Source organism: Typopeltis vanoorti, chromosome 23 (assembly GCF_054136105.1).
Source record: "Typopeltis vanoorti isolate ZY-2024b chromosome 23, IOZ_Tvanoo_1.0, whole genome shotgun sequence".
NCBI lineage: Eukaryota > Metazoa > Arthropoda > Arachnida > Uropygi > Thelyphonidae > Typopeltis > Typopeltis vanoorti.
Genome location: NC_143571.1, coordinates 1,350,001 through 1,375,723, shown reverse-complemented (window position 1 = coordinate 1,375,723; position 25,723 = coordinate 1,350,001). Strand labels below are relative to the sequence as shown.

Sequence of the window (25,723 nt, the reverse complement as noted above, 5' to 3'; positions counted from 1 at the left end):
AATACTTTGATTCAGGATGCTCATGAGGAGAATTTTTAGTTATATTTAATATTTAAAGCTTCATTCTTAATCTTTTAAATGCTGGAAATACTACTTTATGTCTTTCTTCATACTATCAGATGATTTTCTAGATAATCTGATTGCATGAAGGCTCATTTGATACCACTGAATGCTGGCGAGTCACCGAGATATATCATAATTGTCTAATTAACCACTTAAAAATATATTTAAGCAAAGAGAAAGTAAGGCAATCGAGGGTTCGGAGAACATGACCGATTTTAATTTTAAATAACTTTCGCCGACGATTAATTATTCATTTGAAGGTTATTTGAAGAATTACACTTCCCATATAAGAAAGCTGTGTGCTCCCATTATTGCAATGCTTGTGAGTTCATTTAACTAAGCTTTGAAGGGAATGAAATTTCTATTTTCTCATTTGGAGAATATGTTGCATATGGTGAGTATTTTGACCAGCATTCAAATTAAAGTCGAGGAGAAAGAGAGAGAAAATATCTGCTTAAAATATCAATAAGACTATCCTGGGTGGAATCTTCTTTTTATCGGGTTTTGATCTGAAAAAATTATAATTTTTTTTCATTATAAAGTTTTAAAAATGTATTCATTAAAAATTTTATAATGAATTAAAAAAAATAAATAAAATTTTTCCTAATTTAGTGCGTTCAGAAAACATAACTAAAATCGGACAAACGATTCTAAAACTAATTTAAAAATATATTTTAAACTATTTAGATATATTCGGGACTTGGATGTCTATAAGATTTTCCAAAGAATATCATGAATAATTTTCATCATCTGATATAACATCCACCACGCTTTAAATGTTATCAGTTTTCTTCTCTTATGTAACAAACAGTCCGTCATTTAAGAATTTATCGCCCAGGTAGACTGCGATTCATGCTAACCGATATTGTCTTTAATACCCTAACGAAGGCGCGGCCATTTAACCCTAAGATTTGAAGATTGGGAAAAGCCAATTACCGGCTAATTCCAAAATATATGCTCTGACCAGAGTTTGTATAATTTTAGGTAAATCTTATGATTTAACCTAAAATGCAATATTAATTAAAAAAAACTTTCCCTATTTTATTTTTAGTCATCAGTCAAATGTAAGTAAATAATCATATTTTATTTGATTTTATGCTACTTCATACAAGAATTATTATATCGCGCTAAATTGATCTGAAATCGACACAAAACGATCGCTTTATCAATTTCAGTAAAAAAAAAGCTTCTAAAATTAATTTGTTCCCAATTTCCAAATTCAAACGGTAAGAAAATGTACTACATGTCAATAATTTACATATGATTTTTTTCGCAGATTCTTGATGCAGTAAAAAAATGCTGGGCCTCACAGTTTGCCTTTATTGCTACCGAATATAAAAGGTAAGCAGGGAAAGAGGAGCTTTATTATATAATCGAATGGGAATAAAGATGTAGAGTAATAAAATCGAATTATTTAAATTATATTTATCACTCAATTTTTATGTCAGTTTCCACGTTAATTGACGAAATGCGATTAGGAGATAAGCGACATGTCCGATGATTGCAATGACCCCTTCTGACATAAATCGAGATGTGGCTGCGATTGCATTTGTTTATACTTCTTCTTCTTGGCTTCCCGTATTAGGCACTTGTTTGCCTGCAACGTTTTCAAGGGTTTAAAAAGTCTTCTGTCCATCTCCTCCTGAGTCTTCCTCTTGATCGGTGTCCCTTTGGTTTATATTTCCAAGCAATATTTGGCTATCTCTCCTCATTCATTCTTTCTATGTGTTCTTTCCAGTTTTTCTATAGTTTGTGATGTCTTCTGTTATGACACAACTAATGTCTCAGATGTCTGTTATTACAGACATCTGAGGTTATAATCCACTTCCTTGGATGACTCCTCTATTGGTTTTAATTTTTTCGGTGGTTTCATTATTATTTTTAATTTTAATATAGCTTTCTTCCATTATATTTGTTACTGCTTTTGTGGTTTGAGGTGGATCTTTCAATTTATGCAGTATATTGATTAATTTTGTTCTATTGATTTGATCCTATGCTTTCTCATAATCTGAGAACGCCATATATATTGGCAGGTTAAATTCTATTCTTTTTTCTGTAATTTGTTTGAGTGTAAATGTCAATGAACAATTTCGTTTCTTTTGTTCTGTTTCCTGCCATTTCCTTTATTTTGAGTATTTTATTTATAGCATGTATTCCTCTGTAGTTATTGCAATCCTTTCTGTTTCCTTTTTGGAATATGTTCATGACTATTGCTGTCTTCCATTCTTGTGAGATGTTTCCTTCTTCCCATATTCTGTTCAGAAATTTAATCAATTCTGATTGAAATGGCTTAGAACTGTATTTGTATAGTTGTGATTTTATTCCATCTTCTCCTGGAATATGGAATAAAATCACAATTTTTTTAAGCTTTTCTATTTTTTTTAGTTTTTCTAATATTTTGTTTAGATCATTTAGCTGTATTGATGCTTCGTTTGTTTCTTGACTTATTACTTGTGTTATTTCAATTTGATTATTATTGTTTAGAAGCTGGATGTAGTGATTGCCCATTCTTTTGTGGAGGGGGCCTTCTAATTGTAGATTATCCTTTGTTTCTTGAGTCATTTTTTAATGATTTTATAGCTCTTTAGTTGAGGTTCATTTATGTCATGCTCTAATCTTGATACAAATTTTTCCCAGTCTTTTCTTCTGACTTTCCTGGGAAAGTCAGTTATTGCTTGTTATTGCTCTGATTCTTTGATATTCTGTTTAATTTCATATGGCTCTGTCGTTTAACCATTTAAGATAGATTTCATTTTTTTTAAAATTAAAGATTCTATTTCTGGGTTCCAGATTCTTAGTCCTTTCCTTTTTCTTCGCAGATTTGTTCTATGGCTTCATATGCTGCCTATTTTAATATTTGTTTAATGTTTTGCCATTCGTTTCCTATACATGTATCATCATTTTTTTCTTCGTATGATTTGTAAGTATCTTTGATATAGTTCTCTGATACCATCTTAGTTCTATCTTAAATTGCTCCTGCTTTTGTTTTTGTGTTCTTATATTGTTTCTGTTTCTCTGGTTTGAGATCTTAATAGTACTGATTAATAAAAGGTAGTCTGAGTCAATATTGCAACCTCTGTATACTCTGCAATTTCTTACCAACTTCTTTAGTTTTTCACCCACTATTATATAATCAATAATATCCTCTGGCTTCTCATGTATATTGATGTATATCTTTATGTTTAAAGTTTAAAGAATATTATATTTATTAATTTTAATAATAAATGGAAACACTTAGAGAAATGCATAATTTTTACATCGATTGCCAAGCTGCAATGAAAAGTTACTTAAATTCAAATTTCATATATAACTTCGTTCTTTCTACTCCTATTTAAATAGATGCGATTTCGCACCACTTGCATTAGGTCGAGCTTTCTTCCTAAGCAGATTCATTCTGGAAAGTGTTTGAAATGAAGAAATAATATATTTTTGACAGGATATAATTTTTCATCATGCTGTGTGAGTTCAGCCTGGGGGAGGCAGTTGAAAAGTGTCATGTTTTGTTTTTAGAACAACGTTCATTAATTTTTAGCACACACCTGCGCCATCCATGTGCTACAAGGATCTAACATTTTGTGAACGAATTATCATAAATAAAACGGTAAATGGAATGCCAGTCATAATATAGGATGTCATTTCATAAAATTCACATGCACGTTCAGTTTTAGTGTGAATTATGCATTCCAGCAGTTATAACCCATTTGTTTTATGCATCAGGTTTGGTAGCACGTGAACAGCTCAATAAATGCTCTGTAGGTCTTTTGGTTTCAAAGAAGTGTGTTCGAATCCCGTATAGAATGCGAAGAAACTTTACTTCGGTTTCCCGATTGAAAGTGCGTTAGTCGGTCTCATAGAGAGATGACCGGGTTTTTCATCGCGGAAACTCTCAAACCGGCCAACTGAACACACACATCTATTGTTTTTGTGTTCACCTACCTGCATTATTCAGTTTGACCTAAAATGTTCTTTAAACATGAAATAAAAGTGATTGGATGAACAGACTGGAAGAAAAAGAAAGTGAGAGTGAAATTGTACTGTCAAAACCTCTAAAATTTTACAGTGAAAATGTTGAAACAGTTTTATAAAATAAAATTAAATTAAATAGTTTTATACTCATGTGTGTATATCCATTCGTTCCATTCCTCTATGCTTTATTTAAACCAGAAAACACATTTATTTTATTTATTTGTATTTCAGTTTTTTAATTGCATCGCTACCTTTTTTGTCTGTTTATTATTCTACGGAATGGATTATGGTGGAAAGTAAGACAATTTGTTTTATTTCTTCAATCAAAATTCGGAAGAAATTTTATACGAGGTTTGTTCAAAATAACTTGATGTAGTTATTTTCTAGATAAGGGATCAATATGGATTCAGGGAATATTCACCTTTAATTTGATGAAGAAGAAGCAGAATATGACGCTTCTATTGCCGTACATTTTCCTCTTCGTTTTCATTCCCTTTCGTTTTCATCATCTTTTTTTTCCCCGAGATGTTCGAATTTCGCATTTTGTGAATCGCTGGGCATTTCGGGTGTTTCAGCCATGTCTTCTACTGCTTTACCGTTAATCATTTCGAAAGAAACTGCGTCCTTTAAGTTCATTTCCCCTCGTTGTAAATGTTCATCCGGAGTGGAGATCACTTTCAAATTAGGATTTTCTTAATTTGAAGAGAGAGAGAGAGAGAGAAACTCAATGACTTCTGTTCATTCAATAGCATCATCTCCCACTGCTCTTTATTAAGCACATCATTAAGGACATGATTATAAATAACAGTGTATAATATAGCTTGGTACGCACTGTCTCTCCGTGTGCAAATATATATATATATTTATATTTACAGACGCTATGGACAGCCAATGAACACCCCCATGGCCGTAGTTATTCAGAAAATGGTTTCATGCGAGGTTGCTGGAGTTATGTTTTCTTGTGATCCTGTGACGGGTAATCCTTCGTTCATCAGCATAACTGGCAACTATGGTTTAGGCGAGGTAAGAAATCGTTTGTTTTATTCCGCCTTCATTTTCTGATTATTATAATTTATGCATTATTCTACTAAAATCAATCCCAAAGTTATCAAAAGCACTCACAAAAGAAGTGTCCATAGAAAAGATTTGGATTTCCATATACGTACATGAAGCAGCAGCAAAGCAAATACTATAGTCTGCTTAAAATTTCCCCACGAAATATCCTATTAGGACCTAGTTTCTTTTCTTTCTTTCTTTTTTTTTTTTTTTTTTGCCAATGACAGGTCTCTCCCACGCCAACCGAAATTCTGTGTTTTTCGTGTACTGAGCTCCTCAGTGGACTAATACATCAAGACTTCTTATGTCTAAGACTTGTATTCGTTTCTTATTCTTCATTCTAGCAATGAATGTTTTCAATCAATGTTCAATTCTCACTAACGTTTGTAAAATAATGTTCAATCACGAGTATTAATTAATTTCTTTCTAAATTTTATTTTTAAATATACAAGTGATGAGATGTTCCAAAAATTGCTATAATCTTAATGTAAAAATCCAACAGCTTAACATACTTTGATTTCCTAGACAATATTTACCATTCTATTTTGATGTTACCAATGAAATGAAATTCCTTCATTTACATCTCGGCAATTTACACAGATTTCATAAGTAAAGAATAATCTTCTACCTAAAAAGAATACGACAGCAATGTAAATACATGAAATACCTTCTTTCTTTGTATGTGAAGGTAGGCTACCTTTATTTAGTGAAAACGTTCGTTCGGGGAATTCAAAATAAAGCATTTCGGATTTCTGAGCATATTCTCATCCAGAGGAGGGAAAAAAGAGAGAAAGAATTAAACAGCATCGATATATACAGATGACAATCCAACCTATCTAAGATTTCGTTTATTTAATTTATTGACACGACAGTTTGATAGACTCTAATCAAAGCAACCGCGATGAGCATTTATCACAAAGCAATTCAGTTTAAGTGAAATCCTTTTTAATAATTGGAGTTTTTTTAGATTGATATCCTTACGAAACAATAATATTCGGTTCTCTTTGACAATTTATACTATTTATTCACTGTACACTGGCTAAACACTATCTTATAATTTAATATCTATAGAAACAGACGAAAAAAATATGTTTCATTATTTCGACAACTCTTATATCAACAGAATGTACTGATAATAGTTCTTTCCTAGAAAATGCTAACTCCTCCATGTTTTATACTAATTTATACATCCAATGCTCTCTCTCTCTCTCTCTCTCTCTCTCTCTCTCTCTCTCTCTCTCTCGAGTGCGTGCGCTTTACTCAATTCGTTTTCTCAGTTCGTTTCTACCCATAAAGTAACGCAAGCCGAACCGCCTCTACACTGTAGCTCTAAGGATGATTGACATTGAAATTGACTAATGTTGACTTATGGGACTTTGTTGATTTATATCTAGGATGCAAACCTCCATATGGGCATTTCCGATGAGGATTAGTTAACCAAATTCATATGGACCAGGAAGGCACAGTAATAACCCTTTACAGAAACCAGCATATCGATTAACCTTTAGAAACCCTTCTAAAATTCGAGAACAACGCAATTTATAGACATATTTACTTCTCCGAAAGCCTGAGTTTTCTCGTCTGTCATCTGAATCAAAATCCGATCCAAGTTAACTGGAAATGATTTTCACAAAGCATATCATGTTGAGTTATTCTTATCCAAAATTCTGTCATACATCATCAATTTATGCCATAAATTCAATACATACATATATATATATATATTATTTTTTCCTATCTTTCAGTCTGTTGTATCTGCCTCAGCTGAACCGGATACAGTAATTCTGAAGAGAACCATCAGTAACAAATTGAGTATTTTCTCAATCTCTGTAGGCAAAAAACAGAAGAAAATTGTGCAGGAGGGTGAGAGTCAGAATTACTGTTATATATGCTCAGTAATTTTAATTATATACGTGAAAGTTATTATTTCTCTGCCTTCTTATTATCATAATATCATATTATTATATATATTATCATAAATACAGTACTAAATAAATGTAATTCATTAAATTATATTAAATAATAATTAACAAATTAAAAATAAAATGAAAGTTAAGAAAGAGCAATCACGATTTCATCTATTCATCTGCACTGTGTAATCTTACAGAATTTACAATTTTGATTTTCCTCAACGCTTACATAATACAGTAAGAAGGTTGATTGTGTTGAATGCTATAAAGATAAATGTTAAATCCTCTTCAGGAAACGAGTAACAATTATACGGATGTTTCAACTACTGGTCATTTAGCGAATCTAAAATGTAGGTTTGTTTCCCCTTTATAAAACTAAAGATACTAAGTAAGTAGTAGTTTTATAACTAAAACTACTACTTATTGAAGTAACCGAAGCTACTAAGTAAGTAGCTCTAGGTACTTCAGCATTATTCTGAGCAGCAGCGTTTTCTCAGTTTAATCAAACCAAAAAGAAATAATAAAGGAACTGCAGTGAAGACTACAATTTCCCGTATTTTTAATTTATAGTTGAATTTATTAGGATAGAAGGACATATTTATAAAACCACACATTATAAGGTTGGCTATTCGTTTCTTTCTGCATAGATTTTTTAAAATTTTTATCGGAATCTTATCTCCAGAGAACAATAATATATTAATATTAGTACTCTCTATGGACTCTAGAGAACCAAACGCAGAACGTTTTCAACTTTATTCAGATCCCCAGTAAGCAGGCCGGTAGTGTCGTATCAAAAGATGAAATTTTCTACTATCCAAAAATTAATACAAATATTTTACCATCGCTTCTGAGCTTTACATCCATTTCTTTTGTTTCCTTTAGTTAACACACAGAGAGAGATGAATAGAGTTAATAAGCAGTCAATGAGAATAAAATTAACAACGTCAATTTAAAATGAATGCAGTACAATTTTAAATCCAAGGTGAAGTCCTGATATTAGGACGTGCTAAAAACATTGAATAATGAAGCAGTGGAATGCATCTAGATGTGCAGGTTACAAATGGAATTGTCTATTCAGGCTTTAGCAAAGAAGAACAGACAGAATACAGTCTTTTATTAGCACACGCTTCGATTGTTAATTTACAGGCGAGTAGCATGCCAGAAACATCACCAAATTTGACATCCAAAAATCAAACATCAAATAAAGTGGCAAAAGAATTATTTAAAGCAGTATTGTTAATTCCTTGATATTTTGAAGCGACATAGCACATTTTCGAAAGTGTAATTAATATGAAATGTGGATTAAGGGGGGATAATTGATCTTAATAGATCTCATTCATTTGGCAAAAAGTACAACTGTTTTGAAATTAATGCATTTTTAATTAATTAATGAAAATTAAGCGCTGTTATGGACTTCTTAAGAGGAATCCCAAATCAAATGGCAAAACGATCAAAAAACGAAGGGGAAAGAGGGAGATTTGTGCATTTTATCTCTCTCTCTTTTAATGTGAGTTTCGAATTAAAATATATCACCATACATATTCTGCTCCTCAGATTATTTTCTCATACTTTATTTAATATCAAATGCCATCAGTTAGCACACATTTGAATGAATAATTACCCTAGAAATAAGCTTCACCATCGTGTTACGGATTTTCGTAAGTATTATCATGTTTTCTAGAATCTGGAGGAACCAAAGAGGAAGATATTTCTAATGAAGAAGCAATGAAGTGCTGTATTAGCAAAGAAATGGCATTGAAATTGGGAGAAGTCGGTGTTTGGGTGAGTGCTGGTTTAAAATCTCTCTCTTTCTTACTCAAAATAATCGCCAAAATTTCAAGCTAGAACAGCGAAATCTACTTAAATCAATACGTACACGCTACCAGTAATTAAAAAAAATGTTACCAATCCTATCTCGTGCACAAAACCGACTATGTTTAAATAAATGAATTATGATTACAATGAGTACATCGTACATTTTGTAAATACTGTAATTCCGCTCTGTTTTATTTGTTATAATAAAATAAACATAAACACTCATTTCCACCGAACTAAAGAAAGTGAATCATTATTTGCCCTCTAAAGTCTGTAACTATAAAAAAAAATAACAGAGTACCTGTATTTCTCTCTCTAAAATTTATTACAGTGAAATCTGATTTGCTTTCTGTAGATAGAAGAACAGTGTGCGGCGCCAAGAGACATGGAGTGGGGCATCATTGGAGAAAAGATTTACTTGCTGCAGGTATGGAATCACAAATTCCTAAGTTTTTTATGTTTAAAATTAGTCAAATCTCGTGTTTACATTGTCTGAATGGGATACAAATAAGAAATATTTGGAGGGAAATGACCACTGGGAAGTAACTGAAGAATTCCGAATATTATTCATTTAGAGACATTTTTTATTTGAAAATGTGGATTTTAATCAATTTTTCTTTGAGCGTTTTTCTAAATTTGTGAACGTGTGAGATTTTTTTTTTATCAATATAGGATATTTCTGCTGTCAGTTTTGAATCAGCCTCTCGTATAATAATCGTGTATACGTTTGCATTCCCATCTACTGACTGTAAATAGAAATGTTTTTTTTTTGCAAAAAAGTCGCAATACGTTTGATCACCTGTACACGGCTATTTTACTTTTAAAACGAGGTTTTAAACCAGATGATATGTGCATTGGTTTTTCACACATATTCTATTTTTCCGTATAATAACTCGTGAAGTGATCGAAGAAAGAAGAGTTCATAAAAATAAAATTCACAGAACATCTTTCATGAATGAATAAAACATAATCTGTGAATTTTAAAATTGTTTTATGTTGAAATATATAAAAAGTCATGTATATTGAGATGTTAAGGTAGACCAAAGAGCCAAAACATTGTGACCACCTACCTACGTGCCACCAAAACAACTCTTATCAAGAGAGGCATCAACGCTATAAGATTTTTAAAGGTTTGTTGTGGTGTCTGAAACCAACATATAACCAGCAAATCCTTTAACTCTTGTAAGTTACATGGTTGAGCCGTCACAGAGCGGATGCGCTGTTCCAACACATCACAGATGCTCGATTAGATTTCTGTCTGGGATATTTCGAGGTACAGGCAATATCTAGAAGTCTTCCTCATGTTCCATGAACCTTTCTCCCACAATCCGGGCAGTGTTGCATGGCGCATTATCTTGCTGAAAGAAGGTACAACCAGAGGTGAATACCGTTGCCATGAACCAATGTAGCTGGTCTGCAATGATGTTTAGGTAGGGGGTCGACGCTATACTTTCCTGCACACGAATGACTGCACCCAGGGATTTCAAGTAGAACATTGCCCAAAGCATTACACTGCCACCACTGTCATGTTTTCGTCCCACGGTGCATCCTGGGACCAACACTTCCCCTGGTTATCCAGCCGTCCACATGGTGTAACAGAAAACGAGATTCGTCGGACCAGACGACCTTCTTCCACTCATGAAAAGTCAAGTTTTGATGCTCGAGTGCCCATTTGAGGTGCTTTCGACTATGAATCGAGGTTAGCATGGATACTCCGAGGGGTCTGCCTCTACGCAGTCCCATTTTCAGCAATTCGATTTATGGTGTGTTGTGATTACATTACACCCATCACCAGCATTCAAATTAGCGGTGAATTGTGCCATGGTAACTCTTCTTTTGGCTCCTACCATCTGGAATAGCCGAATAGCTTCGCTCACTTCGACCATCGATGAGCCGTTGTGGGCTCACACCAACTGAAACAACTTTCACACCAGTTCGTGGTGTGGACAACCACAAACTGGTTTTCCACCAAAAAAATTTGCAAACAAGAAAAAATGCCTGAGGAGGGAAGAGGAAAGTACTCTTGTCCGTATTGACAAAGGAAAAGAGGACGCATAAAGACTGCAAGAATTACAGAGGAATAAAGCTGATGTCCCACACAATGAAAATCCTAGAAAGGGTTCTTGATGGAAGATTGAAGGAGGAGGTAGAGATTGCAAAGGAGCAGTTTGGCTTCATACCTGGTTGATCGACAGATGTTCCATCATCTGCCTTTAGGTTGGGACAGATGATGGAACAGTTTCGAGAGAAACAACCGGAGCTACATCAGTGGTTATTGATCTGGAGAAAGCGTACGATAGAGTGCCAAGGAAGAAGTCTGGAGGTGTCTGAGGAAGAAGTTACGGGAGAAATATGTCAAGTTGGTGCAGATGTACAGAAATGTGAAGACAAGAATCGGCATTAAGTCTGTTCCTGTATAATATTGTGATGGAGGTGGAAACAAAAGGGGTAAGAGAAGACGCACATTGGACAATGTTGTATGCAGATGATATCGTGCTTTGTGCAGAATCAAGAGAAGAAGTAGCAGGAAAACTGGAAACATGGAGCAGAGTACTGGAAGAGAGGTATGAGACTGAGCAGACGTAAGACAGAGTACACGTGTTGCAAAGTGGATGGCAGCCAAGAGACAGATCTAGAGCTGGAAGGAAATGTCGTCAGGAAGGTTAGTGACTTTAGGTGCTTAGATTCAACAGTGAAAGAGCATAAAGAGGCTGAGAAGGAAGTGGGATGCAGGATACAAGCTGGATAGGGGGAACTGGAGAGAGAAATGGATGGAGTGCTATGTGATAAGAGGTACCTCTTATCACATAGTATTCTAGGTCAATCTAAAGGGAAAAATTTACAGGACAGTGGTAAGACCAGCTATGCTATGGAAACTGGCCCTAAGGAAAAATAACATTAGCAGGTATTAGTAGCAGAGATAGGAATGCGTAGGTGGATGTGCGGTGTGTCCAGAAAGGATCGTCTGAGAAATGACAATATCATGAGAACCGTGAAAGTCACGAACTTAGGAGCGAAGATACAAGATGCAAGGTTGAGGTGGTTTGGTCATGTGATGCGGCGGGAGGACGAGTGTGTGGGAAGAGAGGTTATGCATGTGGATGTGAAGGGGAGGAGGAAGCGCGGGCAGCCTGCACACAGCGGCGTCATTTCCCTGCAGTTGCTGCGATTTACATGAAGACACGCTGGTCATAATGTATTGGCTCTTCGGTGCATGTTAGAATAGTTTTCATATTACCATATATATTATTAAAAAAGAAATATTTTATGGACAGGCTCGACCAGTTACTTCTATTGACGCCCCAACAGACTTTGAGATTAGGCATCACTCAGACTCATATTTGAGATGCGAAGACGAATATCTCACAAAAGTTAACGTGGGGTAAGTATACTCATGAACTTCGGATTTCAAATTGTCTAACATTTTGGTCACTGATTTGTTTTTCTTTTTCTGTTATTACGCAAAAGTCAATATTCGTCAATATATAGCCTGTTGTAGGTAAAACATTAAAATAATGGGTATTTTTGTTGATTTCAATAGCGAAGTATTTCCAGGAGCCACGAGTCCTTTGACACTGACAACAACATGGCCAATGCTGTGGCTTGCTTGTTTCGTAAGTACCAATAATCCACTCTACATATTAACTTGCAAATATCCGATAATTTTAACTGTTGTAAAAGTTTAGAAATTTTATCCAAGAGGAAGTTTCAAAAATAAATCAGATCAAATAAAAAGGAACTTTCATTGTTCCATGAAAAGCCATTTCACTAGTTCCATATACATTGCTTGAAAAAAGTCAAAGGGTCAGAGGACACCACCATGGTCAAGGGATGTCCGTCCCACAAACAGTTCAGGATCTCATTACATGCCTAGGAATAATGGTTCCAAGATTCCCATTGATCGCTATCACACGCTGGTGGAAAGTATGTTCCGTAGGATTACTGCAGTCATCGCAGCGAAAGAAGATCTTACATCTTGTTAAGGTGAGCGCCATGTCTGTAAGTTGTTCCTCACACTATGGTGTCCACTAACTTCTTTCCAAGCAGTGTATAAAGAATTATTCAAGAAAACCAAACGTGTTCCTCAATATATGATAATACCATTTAATAACAAGCAATATATATTTTATTCTTTCAAAAAGAACTAAGTATTCACCTTTTTAGTGAAATAAAATATCAAAATTTTATTTAATAATTAGATTTGAAAATCTGCAAAGATCATTCTGGAAATTTGAATTTGTAATTTTGTTGTGAAGTTTCTTCAAGGTGAGAAATTTGACTTTCGTATTGAATGCAGTTTCATTTCTGTGTCAACTAAAAGCATCCCGTTTATTAAATGCATTTGTGTGTGTGTGTGGGTGGGTGGGTGGATGGGTTCTTTGTGGTCTTATTTAGAAATAATCCATCTCTCTCTAATTAAACTATTTTCAGAAAAAGGAATGGCGAAAGAGAGACAATTCAGAACTTGTACCCTCTCCATATTTTCCTAAGATGGGAGTCTTTTCTCAATACCACGTTTTCTTCGATCTCGTTGAAGTAAGTGCCTAAACTAATTTTTGTTTATGTATAAGTTTATTGAAGTTTTCAACTTTCAAATGACTGTGTACTGCATAAAATCGTCTGATAAATCTATCTATATTCATGAAATTAAGTAAACGACAGAAATCTAAAATCATGTAGCTGACTATTAATTGCAAGAAAATTCATTGAAAGACAATTCATCGAATGCAATTCATCGAACAGCAATTCATCGAAAAAGTAATTCGCCGAATAAACAATTCATTGAATGACAATTTAAGAATGGCAATTCGTCGAAAAGGCAATTCATCGAATGAGCAATTCATCGAACGACAATGTCGAAAATGCAATTCATCGAAAAAACGATTCACAGAAAATTTTCGATGAACTCTTTCATAATTCATCGAAAAGTCATTTTTCTTGCAAAGTATTGTTTAAAAATGTTCAGGAACGTTAACGGGAACGTTACTCATGATATAGACAACATATGAAAGTAGTCACTGAAACGAAATAAGTATTTTCTTGCATTTTAGAACATTTAATGTAAGTGTACATACTGCTTCATTGTGCAGATAGTGATTTATCTGTAGAGAAGCCATTTCGTTCTACCAAATTTTTTCACAATAACTTTAGTCCGACTTAAATTAAAAATTTCATTAAATTCCATCGAGCCAGAGCGGAATTGCTAATATCATTTCGGAACTTCTTTAAGGAAATATTATGTATTATATCATAATACATAATTATATCATAAAAATATACATTGTACTGTATACTTAAGTATAAAGAGCTAATAAGCTTCATTTCGGCAATGAAAACATTACTTAAATTAAGGGGATATAAAATCCCACATAGTTTTAAAACCGAATAAGAAACTCAAAGATTGGAATCAGAGAGTTTCTTGCCGAGTATAGTAAAACTATAAAGTATCGGCGACACTAGCGTTAACCAATGCAAGTGACCCTAGTACGTAGTACAATACCGGACGACTCGTTGCAAAGGTGGGGGAAGTTCAGATCGCTATTCTTAGGTATTTTCCATAATGTAAAAACACATTTCCTAGGAAATGTATGCTGTTATTACATTATGGAGGGAGGTCACTACCCAGACCGGTTTCAGCCTTTTTTGAGGCTTCATCAGTGAGTAGCTAGACCTAATACCAAAGTGTATAGCGAAAAGAACTTATGTACTCTGCGAACGAGTTTTCCAAACAGGTGCAACCATTAAGTTACTTAAGTATAAAGAGCTAATAAGCTTCATTTCGGCAATGAAAACATTACTTAAATTAACTGGATATAAAATCCCACATAGTTTTAAAACCGAATAAGAAACTCAAAGATTGGAATCAGAGAGTTTCTTGCCGAGTATAGTAAAACTATAAAGTATCGGCGATACTAGCGTTAACCAATGCAAGTGACCCTAGATATAAAATCCCCTAATCTATATTTATACTTAAGTAACTTAATGGTTGCACCTGTTTGGAAAACTCGTTCGCAGAGTATATAAATTCTTTTCGCTATACACTTTGGTATTAGGTCTAGCTACTCACTGATGAAGCCTCAAAAAAGGCTGAAACCGGTCTGGGTAGTGACCTCCCTCCATAATGTAATAACAGTATACATTTCCTAGGAAATGTGTTTTTACATTATGGAAAATAACTAAGAATAGCGATCTGAACTTCCCCCACCTTTGCAACGAGTCGTCCGGTATTGTACTACGTACTAGGGTCACTTGCATTGGCTAACGCTAGTGTCGCCGATACTTCATAGTTTTACTATACTCGGCAAGAAACTCTCTGATTTCAATCTTTGAGTTTCTTATTCGGTTTTAAAACTATGTGGGATTTTATATCCCCTTAATTTAAGTAATTGTACTGTATATTTTTAAAAAAATCATATTAATTAAAAAAATGTGTTAAAGGGTTAATTTTCTCTCTCTCTCTCTCTCTGTAAAAAATAGAGTTTATGATAATTTTTCAACAACTTATGAATTTTTATTAGTTATTTTTATTAGTTATAAATTCCATTTAAAATTTATGATCAGAGATGCTGAAGCTTAGCTTAACATGGCATTTAAGACGTCATTAAAAGATGTTTTTTATTTTTAAACGGGAAGGGGTGGCAAAATATGCTACTGCACGGGGCGACAAAATTTCTATGGTGTTTGAGGTAGACATTGAAATCCCAAATTGTCAGTATATTGTCAGTTGGATTTTATAAGCAGGTGCATTGTCCTGCAACAGCAACACGCCTCTACTTAGTTTCTCGCAACGTTTTTCCTTCAGCACCTCCTTCAATTCCTTCAGAGCTGCTATAAGTTTGACATTTTTTGTACTTGGTAAGGACTACTCCATCCACATCCTGAAAGACAATGGGAAGATCCTTCCCTGCTGACGTTTTGGTGCGAAACTTCATTGGCCACGGAGAACCTTTGTGTCTCGCAGTCCATTGACTGTTGTATGTTCTCTGGGTTCATAGTGACGGAGCCATGTTTCATCAATGGACAGAATACGAGCTAAAAATTTGTACCTGATTTCTCAAATGATATCAAAAATCCCTTGAGATGACAGCATACGTTTTCTCTTTTGGTGGGCATTCAAACCTTTGGGGACACTTTGCTGAGAGTATCTGCATGTCCAGACTTTGGTAGATAATGACCCCATCACGTTTCTAGCACATCTCCAGAGTCTTTGCGATGTTTTTGGATGTCATTTGTTCATCAAGGATCATGACATGCACTGCATCGAAGTTTTCAGGTGTGATCGCTGTGGAAGGTTCCTGACCCGGGAGCATCTGTGTCTCAGGATGCTCACCTTTCAATTGTTGGTTGTACCGGAAGGCACAGTCCCATATATTCGCACACAATGTTTGGTGAATCTCAGTTGCCGACTTTTCTTGCAGCACGAAACCTGATGGCCCTCACCTCTGTGTCTTCGAATTTCTTCAAAACCAACCACTAACATGTTTTCTTACATATCCTAAATGAAAAACAATAATTATTATGATTTCAGAAAACAGTGGTGTTAAAGGGTTTTAAGATATGGTCTTCCTTGTGGTTTATATCAGATACTTTAACATCATTTTTGTTCTAGGTGTTTATCAAAACTTTTGAGTCCCCCTTCATACAACTTGTTACTTTCAACTGGTCCTTTCACCACATCACTAGCGACTTCCTCTCCTGCAATATCCCCAGTGACCTCAAGTTTTGTAAGCTGTTATTTTCACGAGTAGGAAATACATTTATGAAATGTTCATTTAACATCTCAACTATATCCGCCTCAGTGAATATCATTCACTGCAACCAGTATACTCCGCAAAAAAATCGCTTTCCGAACGAAGTCGGATAAATAGTAGTTTACCGTATATAAGTGACCTGAAAGATATATCCCTATCAAAACAATTCAAAACAAAAAATATTGTACACACATCTACGCCCACATGTCTTATAATTCATTTAACCACATGCCTTATAATTCGATCAATTGCTTTTCGATGAATTGTGTTTTCGATTAACTGCTGATCGGTGAATTGCTTTTTCGGGGAACTGCCTTTGGAGGAATTGCTTTTTCAATTAACTGTTGTTCGATGAACTGATTTTCGATGAATTGTTTATTCGGTGAATTGTTTTTTCGATAAATTGTCGTTCGATGAATTGTCTTTCGGTTAACTGTTTTTCGGTGAACTCCGGATACCTAATTAGGATAGCGAAATGATTTAATTCGATATATATTTCATTACCTATACAGCAAACTGGTAGATTCGATCGTTTAGGAAGTAAAAAAAAAGGAAACAAAAAAAAAACGACGCTAACATGATACACACATCCAGGAAAGAGAAGAAATCAGTTTGTAAGAGAGCAATTAGCAAAACTACTTTGAGAAACGCGCATTTTTAAAAGATTCTGTAGCGGTGCTAGTGTTGGAGACAGGACTTATTCTTAAATAAACTTACACTACTTGGGGCTTTTTTGTTTGTCTAAATAATGGTCTAAATCTAAATAATAATAATAATTATTATTACAATTATTATTTTTATTTATTTATTTATAAATAAATATATATAAATACCTCACAGAGTATTTACATATATATACAATAAAGTACACTATTATATTTTCAAATACATTATTTTCTAATACATAAAATATTTTCTAATACAAATGTAGAGTACAGTGATTTTTTTAAAAAATAAAAATATACATAATTATTTTTTTTCAATAACAATATAATAGCTTATTATTATACAACCTATTTACATATATATATTTTTTGATATGATAACATTTTTTATTGATTTGCTAAGATATTTTTACACATACAATAAACATCTTGAATGACATTGCAACTTATAATTTTACAGAATTCAGCACTAAGTACTACATTTCCTACATTGGATTTCAATTAAAATGTTTAAAAATACTTTTATGCTTCTATATTATGTATTTACAACACATGTTCATCTAATATTAATAATAAAGATTATACAGAATTTTTGAATACAGAATATACATAATAATAATAATAATAATAATAATAATAATAATAATAATAATAATAATAATTTATTTATTTATTTTATTTTTTTTATATCTCAGATAAATTGCATACATACATGCTGTAATAATTATATATATATATATATATATATATATATAATATTTATAACACATTACAATTGTGAATAACAGATACTTGCATGTTAATAATTTTCTTCCTCGAAGCTTAGCAAAGCTTATCTGAGAAATAATAATAATAATAATAATAATAATAATAATAATAATAATAATAATAATAATAATAATAATAATAGTAATAATTTTTTTTTTTTGGATAGGTAGATAGATTTTAATTAAAAATATACGAAAAGATCAACTAAAATTAACTTACAAGGATTTCTCTGAATTCAGTCAGAGACTTTACATAGATTTGATGTTGAATAATAATAATAATAATTTTTTTTTTTTTTTTTTTTTTTTTTTTTTTAAACATTTTATTGTCTCAGATAAATTACATACATAGATACAACAATAGTTTTATATACACGTATATATATATACATAATATTTATAATACATTACAATTGTGAATGACAAATACTGGCGAGTTATTAATATTTTTGAATTATAATAATTTTTTTAAATAAATAATATTTTTGTTCACTGTTAAAATATTTACACATACATATATACAATAGTTATCTTGAGTATAATAGTAGTAATTTTTTATTTATTTTTTATTTTTTTAATTTTTTTTTGTTTAAAAAAAAAAAGTTATTATGTCTCAGTTTCATACAATAATAATATTTACAGTAATTAGTATAAGGATTATACAGAATTTTTGATTTTAGAATATACATAATTTTTTTTTTTTTTGTGTGTATTATTACCATTAATAATAATCATGGTAATGGTGTTTGTTATTAATGACTCACAAGTTAAACAATATTACTTATGTTGCAGTTCACATAATAATAATTTTTTTAAATTTAAATTGTAAATTAAATATATAATTTTAAACTGAAATATATAACTGAAGTATTACTATCACATTTTCTGTTTACTACTAGAATTCATTACAGAATGTTAAGTGAATAATGTTAGATAAATACTACTACTGGGATATAACTCAACTGCACCCTCGAAGCTTTGTAATTAGCTTATCTGAGGGTGATACTGGTTATATATACATATATTTGTTATTGATTTGGTTGCTGTGTTGGAAGTAGGCAGATCTTTGGGAGGTCAAATGAATGATCTGAAATGTCGGATCAAAGTGAAATTGCCGATATATCCTGTGTTATTGCATCTGTCTTGATGGTTCACGTTCTTTTTTTATTGCGGGCTTCTTTTTGAACTATTTAGGAGGCTTTTTTCTTCACAGTGGCAGCCTTTCTATGTCTTCTGCGCTTTTAATTTGTATCGGCTTTGAAGTTTGTGACTTCCTTATGAATATTTTGGCATCTCTGGTCCACAAAAATTGGTAATTTTTTTCCATTTTTGCTCTTCGTGTTTGGTACAACAGATTCTGGTTGAATGGTGTTAAATATTCGGATAGGAAGATTGGTGTATTGTCTTGCTGTGCGTTCAAGTCCTTGGCAACTGGTTTTTTCTGCCTGCTGGCTTTTATGAGATTGTCTTAATTATTTGTCTTAATTGTCTTAATTTATAATAATAATAATAATAATAATAATAATAATAATAATTTTTTTTAAACATTTTATTATGTCTCAGTATAAATTACATATAATAATAATATTTACAATATTTACAATAAGGTTTATACAGAATTTTTGAATTTAGAATATAATAATAATAATAATTTTATTTTTTTATTTTTTTTTATAAACGACTTATTTGTTTTTACAATGAAAACGATAAGGTTTACTATCACACAGAGTATCTGCACACACACAATGAAAAACATATTATCTTTTCTGTACAGTACGAAATTTCGATATACAAAATGCAGAGTACATTTTATAAATATGAATATACATTTTTTTTTAAACTAGCTAAATATGGATTGGCACCAATGTGCACACAATTCACGATACAATGCAGTAATGCAGCATACACACACAATTCAATAATAATAATAATAATAATTTTTTTTACATTTTATTGTCTCAGTATAAGTTACATACAATAATAATATTTACAGTATTTACAATAAGGATTATACAGAATTTTTTTTTTTATGTCTCAGATGAATTGCATACATAGTTGCTGTAGTAATTATATGTATATAATATTTATAACGCATTACAAGTGTGTATAACAGATACTTGCAAGTTAGTAATTTTCTTCCTCGAAGCTTAGCAGAGCTTATCTGAAGAAGATAATAGATGACAGAGGGTGGTGGTTTCATGGTTGTGTTCCTATAGTGGTCACAAGCCAGGTGTTGATTTTACTGTTTGTTGGTACGTGCTTGAAAGACTTCGACTGCTATTACAGTTTAACTTTTTTTTTTGTGCAAATAGGGTTGGATTTAGACATGGTGTGTTTGTTTCTTTGTGTTCTTGTAGTGGTAGTTTTTTGAGAGGGGGGTTGTCGTGGTTTGTGTGTGTGTGTGTGTGTATGTGTGGTGGGGGAGACAGAAACAGGAATTGCTCTAATTTTCATTCTCGCTATAATATTTATATAGTGCCTGTTTCAGCTCTCTGTATGTTCCTAGGTTTCTGTTGTCGAACGGCAGTTTGTTTATCATGTCAGGTACGTAGAAGTTTCGGGTGTCTTTGCCGTAGTGATTGTTGTACTTATATGTTATGTAGTTTGTTGACTGTGGTCTTGTTATTTGATATGTTGTTGTGGTTACTCTATATGTTGGGCTGTAGTAGTGTTTTAACATGACTGTGTAGTGGCGTAAGTGTTTCACCTTAAATATTTTGTGTTTTGTCCATGCTTCCTGCATAAGAGTGGGTTGTTCCCAGAATATCAGTTTTATCATTTTATCTTGCAACCATTGTAGCCTGTTAAGTCTGTAGTCTGCACAGAATGCGTATGATATGATTGCATATCTTAAAATATTTTCACATAATGCTTTATAGATTATTATTTTTATGCTATTATCCTAAGCTTGGTATGTAGGTAGTTTGTATGGCTATTCCAACTTTGATCTGCATCGAAGTGAAGTCCAAGGTAGCGTGTTGTTTTCACCTGTGTGATGGTTGTGATTTTAGGTTCTGCACTTTGTGTATAGGAGGATGAATGTTTGATAGTGAGATATTTAGTTTCTATGGGCAGGGTTTGGGGGTTTTTGAATATCATTAGCTTTATTTTTCCAGGGTATATATATATGCCGTTTTCGGTTAACCAGTTAGTGATTTGATTGATGTCGTGTTGCATATTTTTGTAAGCGATTTTTGCAGTGTTGTGAATGGATACTATGGCAGTGTCGTCTGCATACTGGAAGATTTTACTTTTTAGGGGGAGTTGGCTTATGTCGTGTGTGTATATGTTAAATAGAATGGGAGATAGGACAGCTCCTTGCGGTACTCCACAGGTTAGATGTACCTCTTTGCTGTGTGCTGATCCTATACGTGTGATGTGCTTTTTGTTTTTCGTGTATGCTTTAAACCACTGGCGTAGACGACCTCCAATTCCGATATGGGTAAGTTTCGTTAACAAGGTTTTATGTGTTAGTGTGTCAAATGCTTTTGTTAGGTCAATGAATACCACTAATGTTATTCTGTTTTTATCCAATGCAGCGTTTATTAGATCTGTGAAATCTTCCAGGAGTGTTGCTGTTCCTTTATTTTTTTGAAAGCCATATTGTGTTTTGGGTATGATTTGAAATTTTTCAACGTATGTGGAGAGTTTCTGATGTACAATGCGCTCCATGATTTGGTTGATTACAGGTAGCGTGGCGATAGGTCTGTAATTACTTATTATGTTTCTTTTTCCCTGTTTGTGTATGGGTGTGATTAATGCAGTCTTCAGTGTTTCAGGTATGTGTCCCGTTTCGAAGATTTTATTTAACAGTTTTTGTATAACTGGAAGTAGGTCGGTTGAGCGTTTCTTGATGTCTTTTGGTCTGATTCCGTCTATCCCCGGTCCTTTGTGCGGATTAATTTGTTGAATTGCCAGTGATAGTTCTTCTTTTGTTACTGTGGGGAACCACATCGACTGGGTTGCTCGTGGACCTAGTGGAGAATGTTCGTATGTGTGAGGAAAGGTTGTTTCTTGTAGCTTTTGGACAGAGTTCACGAAGTGCTGATTAAAGTTGTTTGCCAACTGTTTAAGGGATTTGGGGTCGCAGGCAAAGCTGTGTTTTATTGTTTCTGAGGCAGTGGTTCTGTGTATATTGTCCAGCATTTCATTAATCAGGTGCCAGGTTTCCTTTATGTCATTCTGTGCTGTTGTTAATTTCTTGCTGTAATAGTTTCTTTTTGCTGTTCGAATCTGGGTTGGACAGATTCGAACAGCAAAAAGGTTGTTAGGAGATTCCGTTTTCTTTTGTATTCAGCTTTTAAAGCGATATTGTTCGGTGACTTCTTAAGTTGTTTCCATAGGGCATCTTTTCTTTGTATGTCTGTTAGTATGTTGTCTGTTATCCATGGATTTTGTTTCGTTTGGGGGCGTATTTTTATTTTTGTTAATGCTTTGTTGTATATTTTGTTAAATGCAAGTTTAAGATTATTATATACAGCTTCAGCAGAGTCTAAAGATGCTATCTGCATCCAGTCTGTTTTTCTGATTTCATCGTTCACTATTGCTTCGTTTACAATGCTCTGACTGTTTTGTAGTCTCAGTGATTTTTATGGGTTCTGGTTCAGTGTGTAACTGCAATGCAGTGAAATAATGGTCTGCTAGTTTGCATGTTATGACGGCTACTGTGTGGCTGTTTGGAGGGGCCCTTATATTTATATGATCAATGCAGGTTGAGGTTGTTGTGTTTCCGACTATCTCTTCTCGTGTATACGACTGTATGGATGGGGTTATGTTATATGCCGATAATAGGTCTAGGTATTGTTCTGTGTTGTTATTTATGTTCCTAATGTTTATATTAATGTCTCCTATTATTATCAAGTATTTTGAGGTGCCTACTTTCGTGGCTGGAAGCCATCTGTTTAGTTCTTCTAGGAATTTTGTGGTGCTTAAGTTGGGTGGTCTGTATACTGCGTTTAATATCAGGAAGTTTTATTGTTTGATGTTTTTAATTTCGATGTATATGTTTTCTGCGTATTCTAATTTATAGTTTATTTCTGTTACTTCTACTTTATGTTTGGTAAATATTATTATACCACCGCCTCGTTTTCTTTGTCTGCAGTGTTTGTGTTGTTGGAAGTGTGGCATTTGGTAGGAGGATGCCTCTTCGTTTGTCATAGATACTTCAGTCAGTATTAAAATGTCTATTTCGTCTATATCTTCCTTCAGATAAGCTTGCAGGGTCAGCCAGTATTTTTAAATGAAAATAATAATAATAATAATAATAATAATAATAATAATAATAATAATTTTTTGAGGTGTCACGTAATATTTTTAATTGATTTCTGAAATATTTACACAATTACAATAATCATCTTTAGTTACAATCCAACTTGTAATTTTTACAAAATTCAGCCCGAAGTTCTGCATATGTGATTCATTTTCTACCCTGCATTTCAATTAAAATTTTGATAATAATACTTTTTGGTATCTTTATTTACAACACGTGTTCTTCTGATATTACAAAGAAGAGTACACGGAAGAGTACGAACACACACACACACACACACACACACACACACACACACACACACACACACACACACACACACACACACACACACACACACACACACACACACACACACACACACACACACACACACACACACACACACACACACACACACACACACACACACACACACACACACACACACACACACACACACACACACACACACACACATACACACGCACGCACGCACGCACAATGACTTGGAATGCATTGATGCGTCGCTGAACTGGAAGCCTGAACGAATATATTGTGTTTCATTAGGTTTGTAAGGTATTTTGGGTGCGTGTTTCTTGTTCATAAAATGTCCTTAGAGCTGTTTTCTGGCTATTGTAGTATGTAAGGTTTCTGTATTCAAAAGGTAATTTGTTTATCATGTCTGGGATGTAGAAGTTTCGCGTGGCCTTTCCGTAGTGATTATTGTATTTATATGTGATATAGTTAGTAGTCTGAGGTCTTGTTATACGGTATGTATTTCTGACTGTCCTGTAGTTGGCATCGAAATAATGTTTTAGCAAAGCTGCGTAGTCACATAAATGTTTTGATGTCAGTATTTTGTGTTTTGACATTGCAATGTATATAAGGTCGTTATTTTCTCTTTGTTCCCAAAAGATCAGTTTTATCATTTTGTACTGTAGCGACATTAATCTATTTAATTTGTAGGGTGCACAGAAAGCATACGTTGTAATGGAGTATCTTAGTATATTTTGGCATAGTACTTTGTATATTAGTGTTTTTAGGCGTATGGGAACTGTCTTTTAACCTGTACAGTTTGCTACTTATTGTTCGGAGTTTGTTGTATAGATGATTTATGTGGCTATTCCAGTTCATATCTCTATCAAAGTAAATTCCAAGGTATCGTATTGTTTCAACCTGAGTGATTGTAGTGGTTTTGCTGTTCTGTGTGTTTTTTGTGTTGGAAAGTGGATGTTGGATGGTTATATATTTGTTATGAACTGGTCGAGTCAGCGCATTTCTGAATAATATTAATTTCGTCTTTTCTGAGTTTAGGTGTATGGAGTTTTCGTGAGACAGTCTATGATCAGATTTATATCATGTTGCATATTTGTTTGGGCTATGCTTGCGTTATTATGGATGGATATTATTGCTGTATCGTCTGCGTATTGGAATATTTTACCTTTGAGTGGCATCTGATTAACATCGTGCGTGTAAATGTTGAATAGAGTTGGGGAGGGTACAGCTCCCTGTGGTACTTCACAGGTTACTGATAGCTCTCTGCTTCGGTTTGATCCGATACGTGTGATATCTTTCTATTTTGAAGGTAGTTTGTAAACCACCTGTGAAGAGAGCCGTCTATTCCAACATGCCTCAGCTTTTCTAACAAGGTTTGATGTACAAGTGTATCGAATGCTTTAGTTAGATCAATAAAGACTACCATGGCAATTTTATTTTTGTCTAAGGCGGTATTAATTACGTCTGTAAAGTATTACAAGAGTGATGCTGTTCCCTTATTTTTCTGAAAAGCATATTGTGTTTTGGGGATAATATGAAAGATCTCAGTGTATGCTGTGAGTTTCTTCAGTATGATCGGCTCCATAATTTGATTGATAATTGGTAATGTTGCTATTGGTCTGTAACTGCTGATTAAATTTCTTTTTCCAAGTTTGTATATGGGTGTAATTATGGCGGTCTTTAGCATGCTTGGTATCTATCCTGTTTTAAATATTTCTTATTAATTTTAGTAGGATAGGACTTAAACTAGTTGCATGTTGCTTTATATCGTTATGTCTGATACCATCAATTTCTGGGCCTTTGTTTGTTTTGATTTGATGTATTGCAGAGAGAAGTTCTGCTTCTTTTATGGTTGGGAACCATAATGCCTGTTTTGATTGTGGTCCAAGTGGAGGGTCTCCTTTTGTGATTGGGGGAATATTTCTGTGCAGTTCTTGGATGGAATCTGCAAAATATTGGTTAAAGTCATTTGCTAGTTGTTGGATAGTTTTTGCGTCATTCATGAAACTGTGTTTTATGATTTCGGAGGCGGTGGATTTGGGATCAAAATCTAGCATCTCATTGATCAGATGCCAGGTTTGTTTCATGTTGTTTTGTGCAGAGGTTAGTTTGTCTCTGTAGTAACTTCTTTTGGCATTTCTGATTTGTGTTGTAAGGCGATTCCTTGTTATCTTATATTCAGTTTTTAAAGCTGTGTTATTTG

At 33.5% G+C, this 25,723-nt stretch overlaps 1 protein-coding gene across 2 annotated transcripts in view; it reads left to right on the top strand.

The window, feature by feature from the left end:
• The window catches only part of LOC150093566 (uncharacterized), a 125,313-nt gene that overhangs the window by 49,152 nt on the left and 50,438 nt on the right, over positions 1-25,723 (top strand). For both annotated transcript variants that reach the window (XM_090412882.1, XM_090412883.1), the window contains 8 exons: positions 1,340-1,404; positions 4,905-5,052; positions 6,831-6,948; positions 8,677-8,777; positions 9,166-9,237; positions 12,086-12,192; positions 12,352-12,424; positions 13,242-13,346. In XM_090412882.1, the coding sequence (XP_090269008.1) occupies positions 1,340-1,404; positions 4,905-5,052; positions 6,831-6,948; positions 8,677-8,777; positions 9,166-9,237; positions 12,086-12,192; positions 12,352-12,424; positions 13,242-13,346 (789 nt within the window). The remainder of the gene's footprint in view (positions 1-1,339; positions 1,405-4,904; positions 5,053-6,830; positions 6,949-8,676; positions 8,778-9,165; positions 9,238-12,085; positions 12,193-12,351; positions 12,425-13,241; positions 13,347-25,723) is intronic.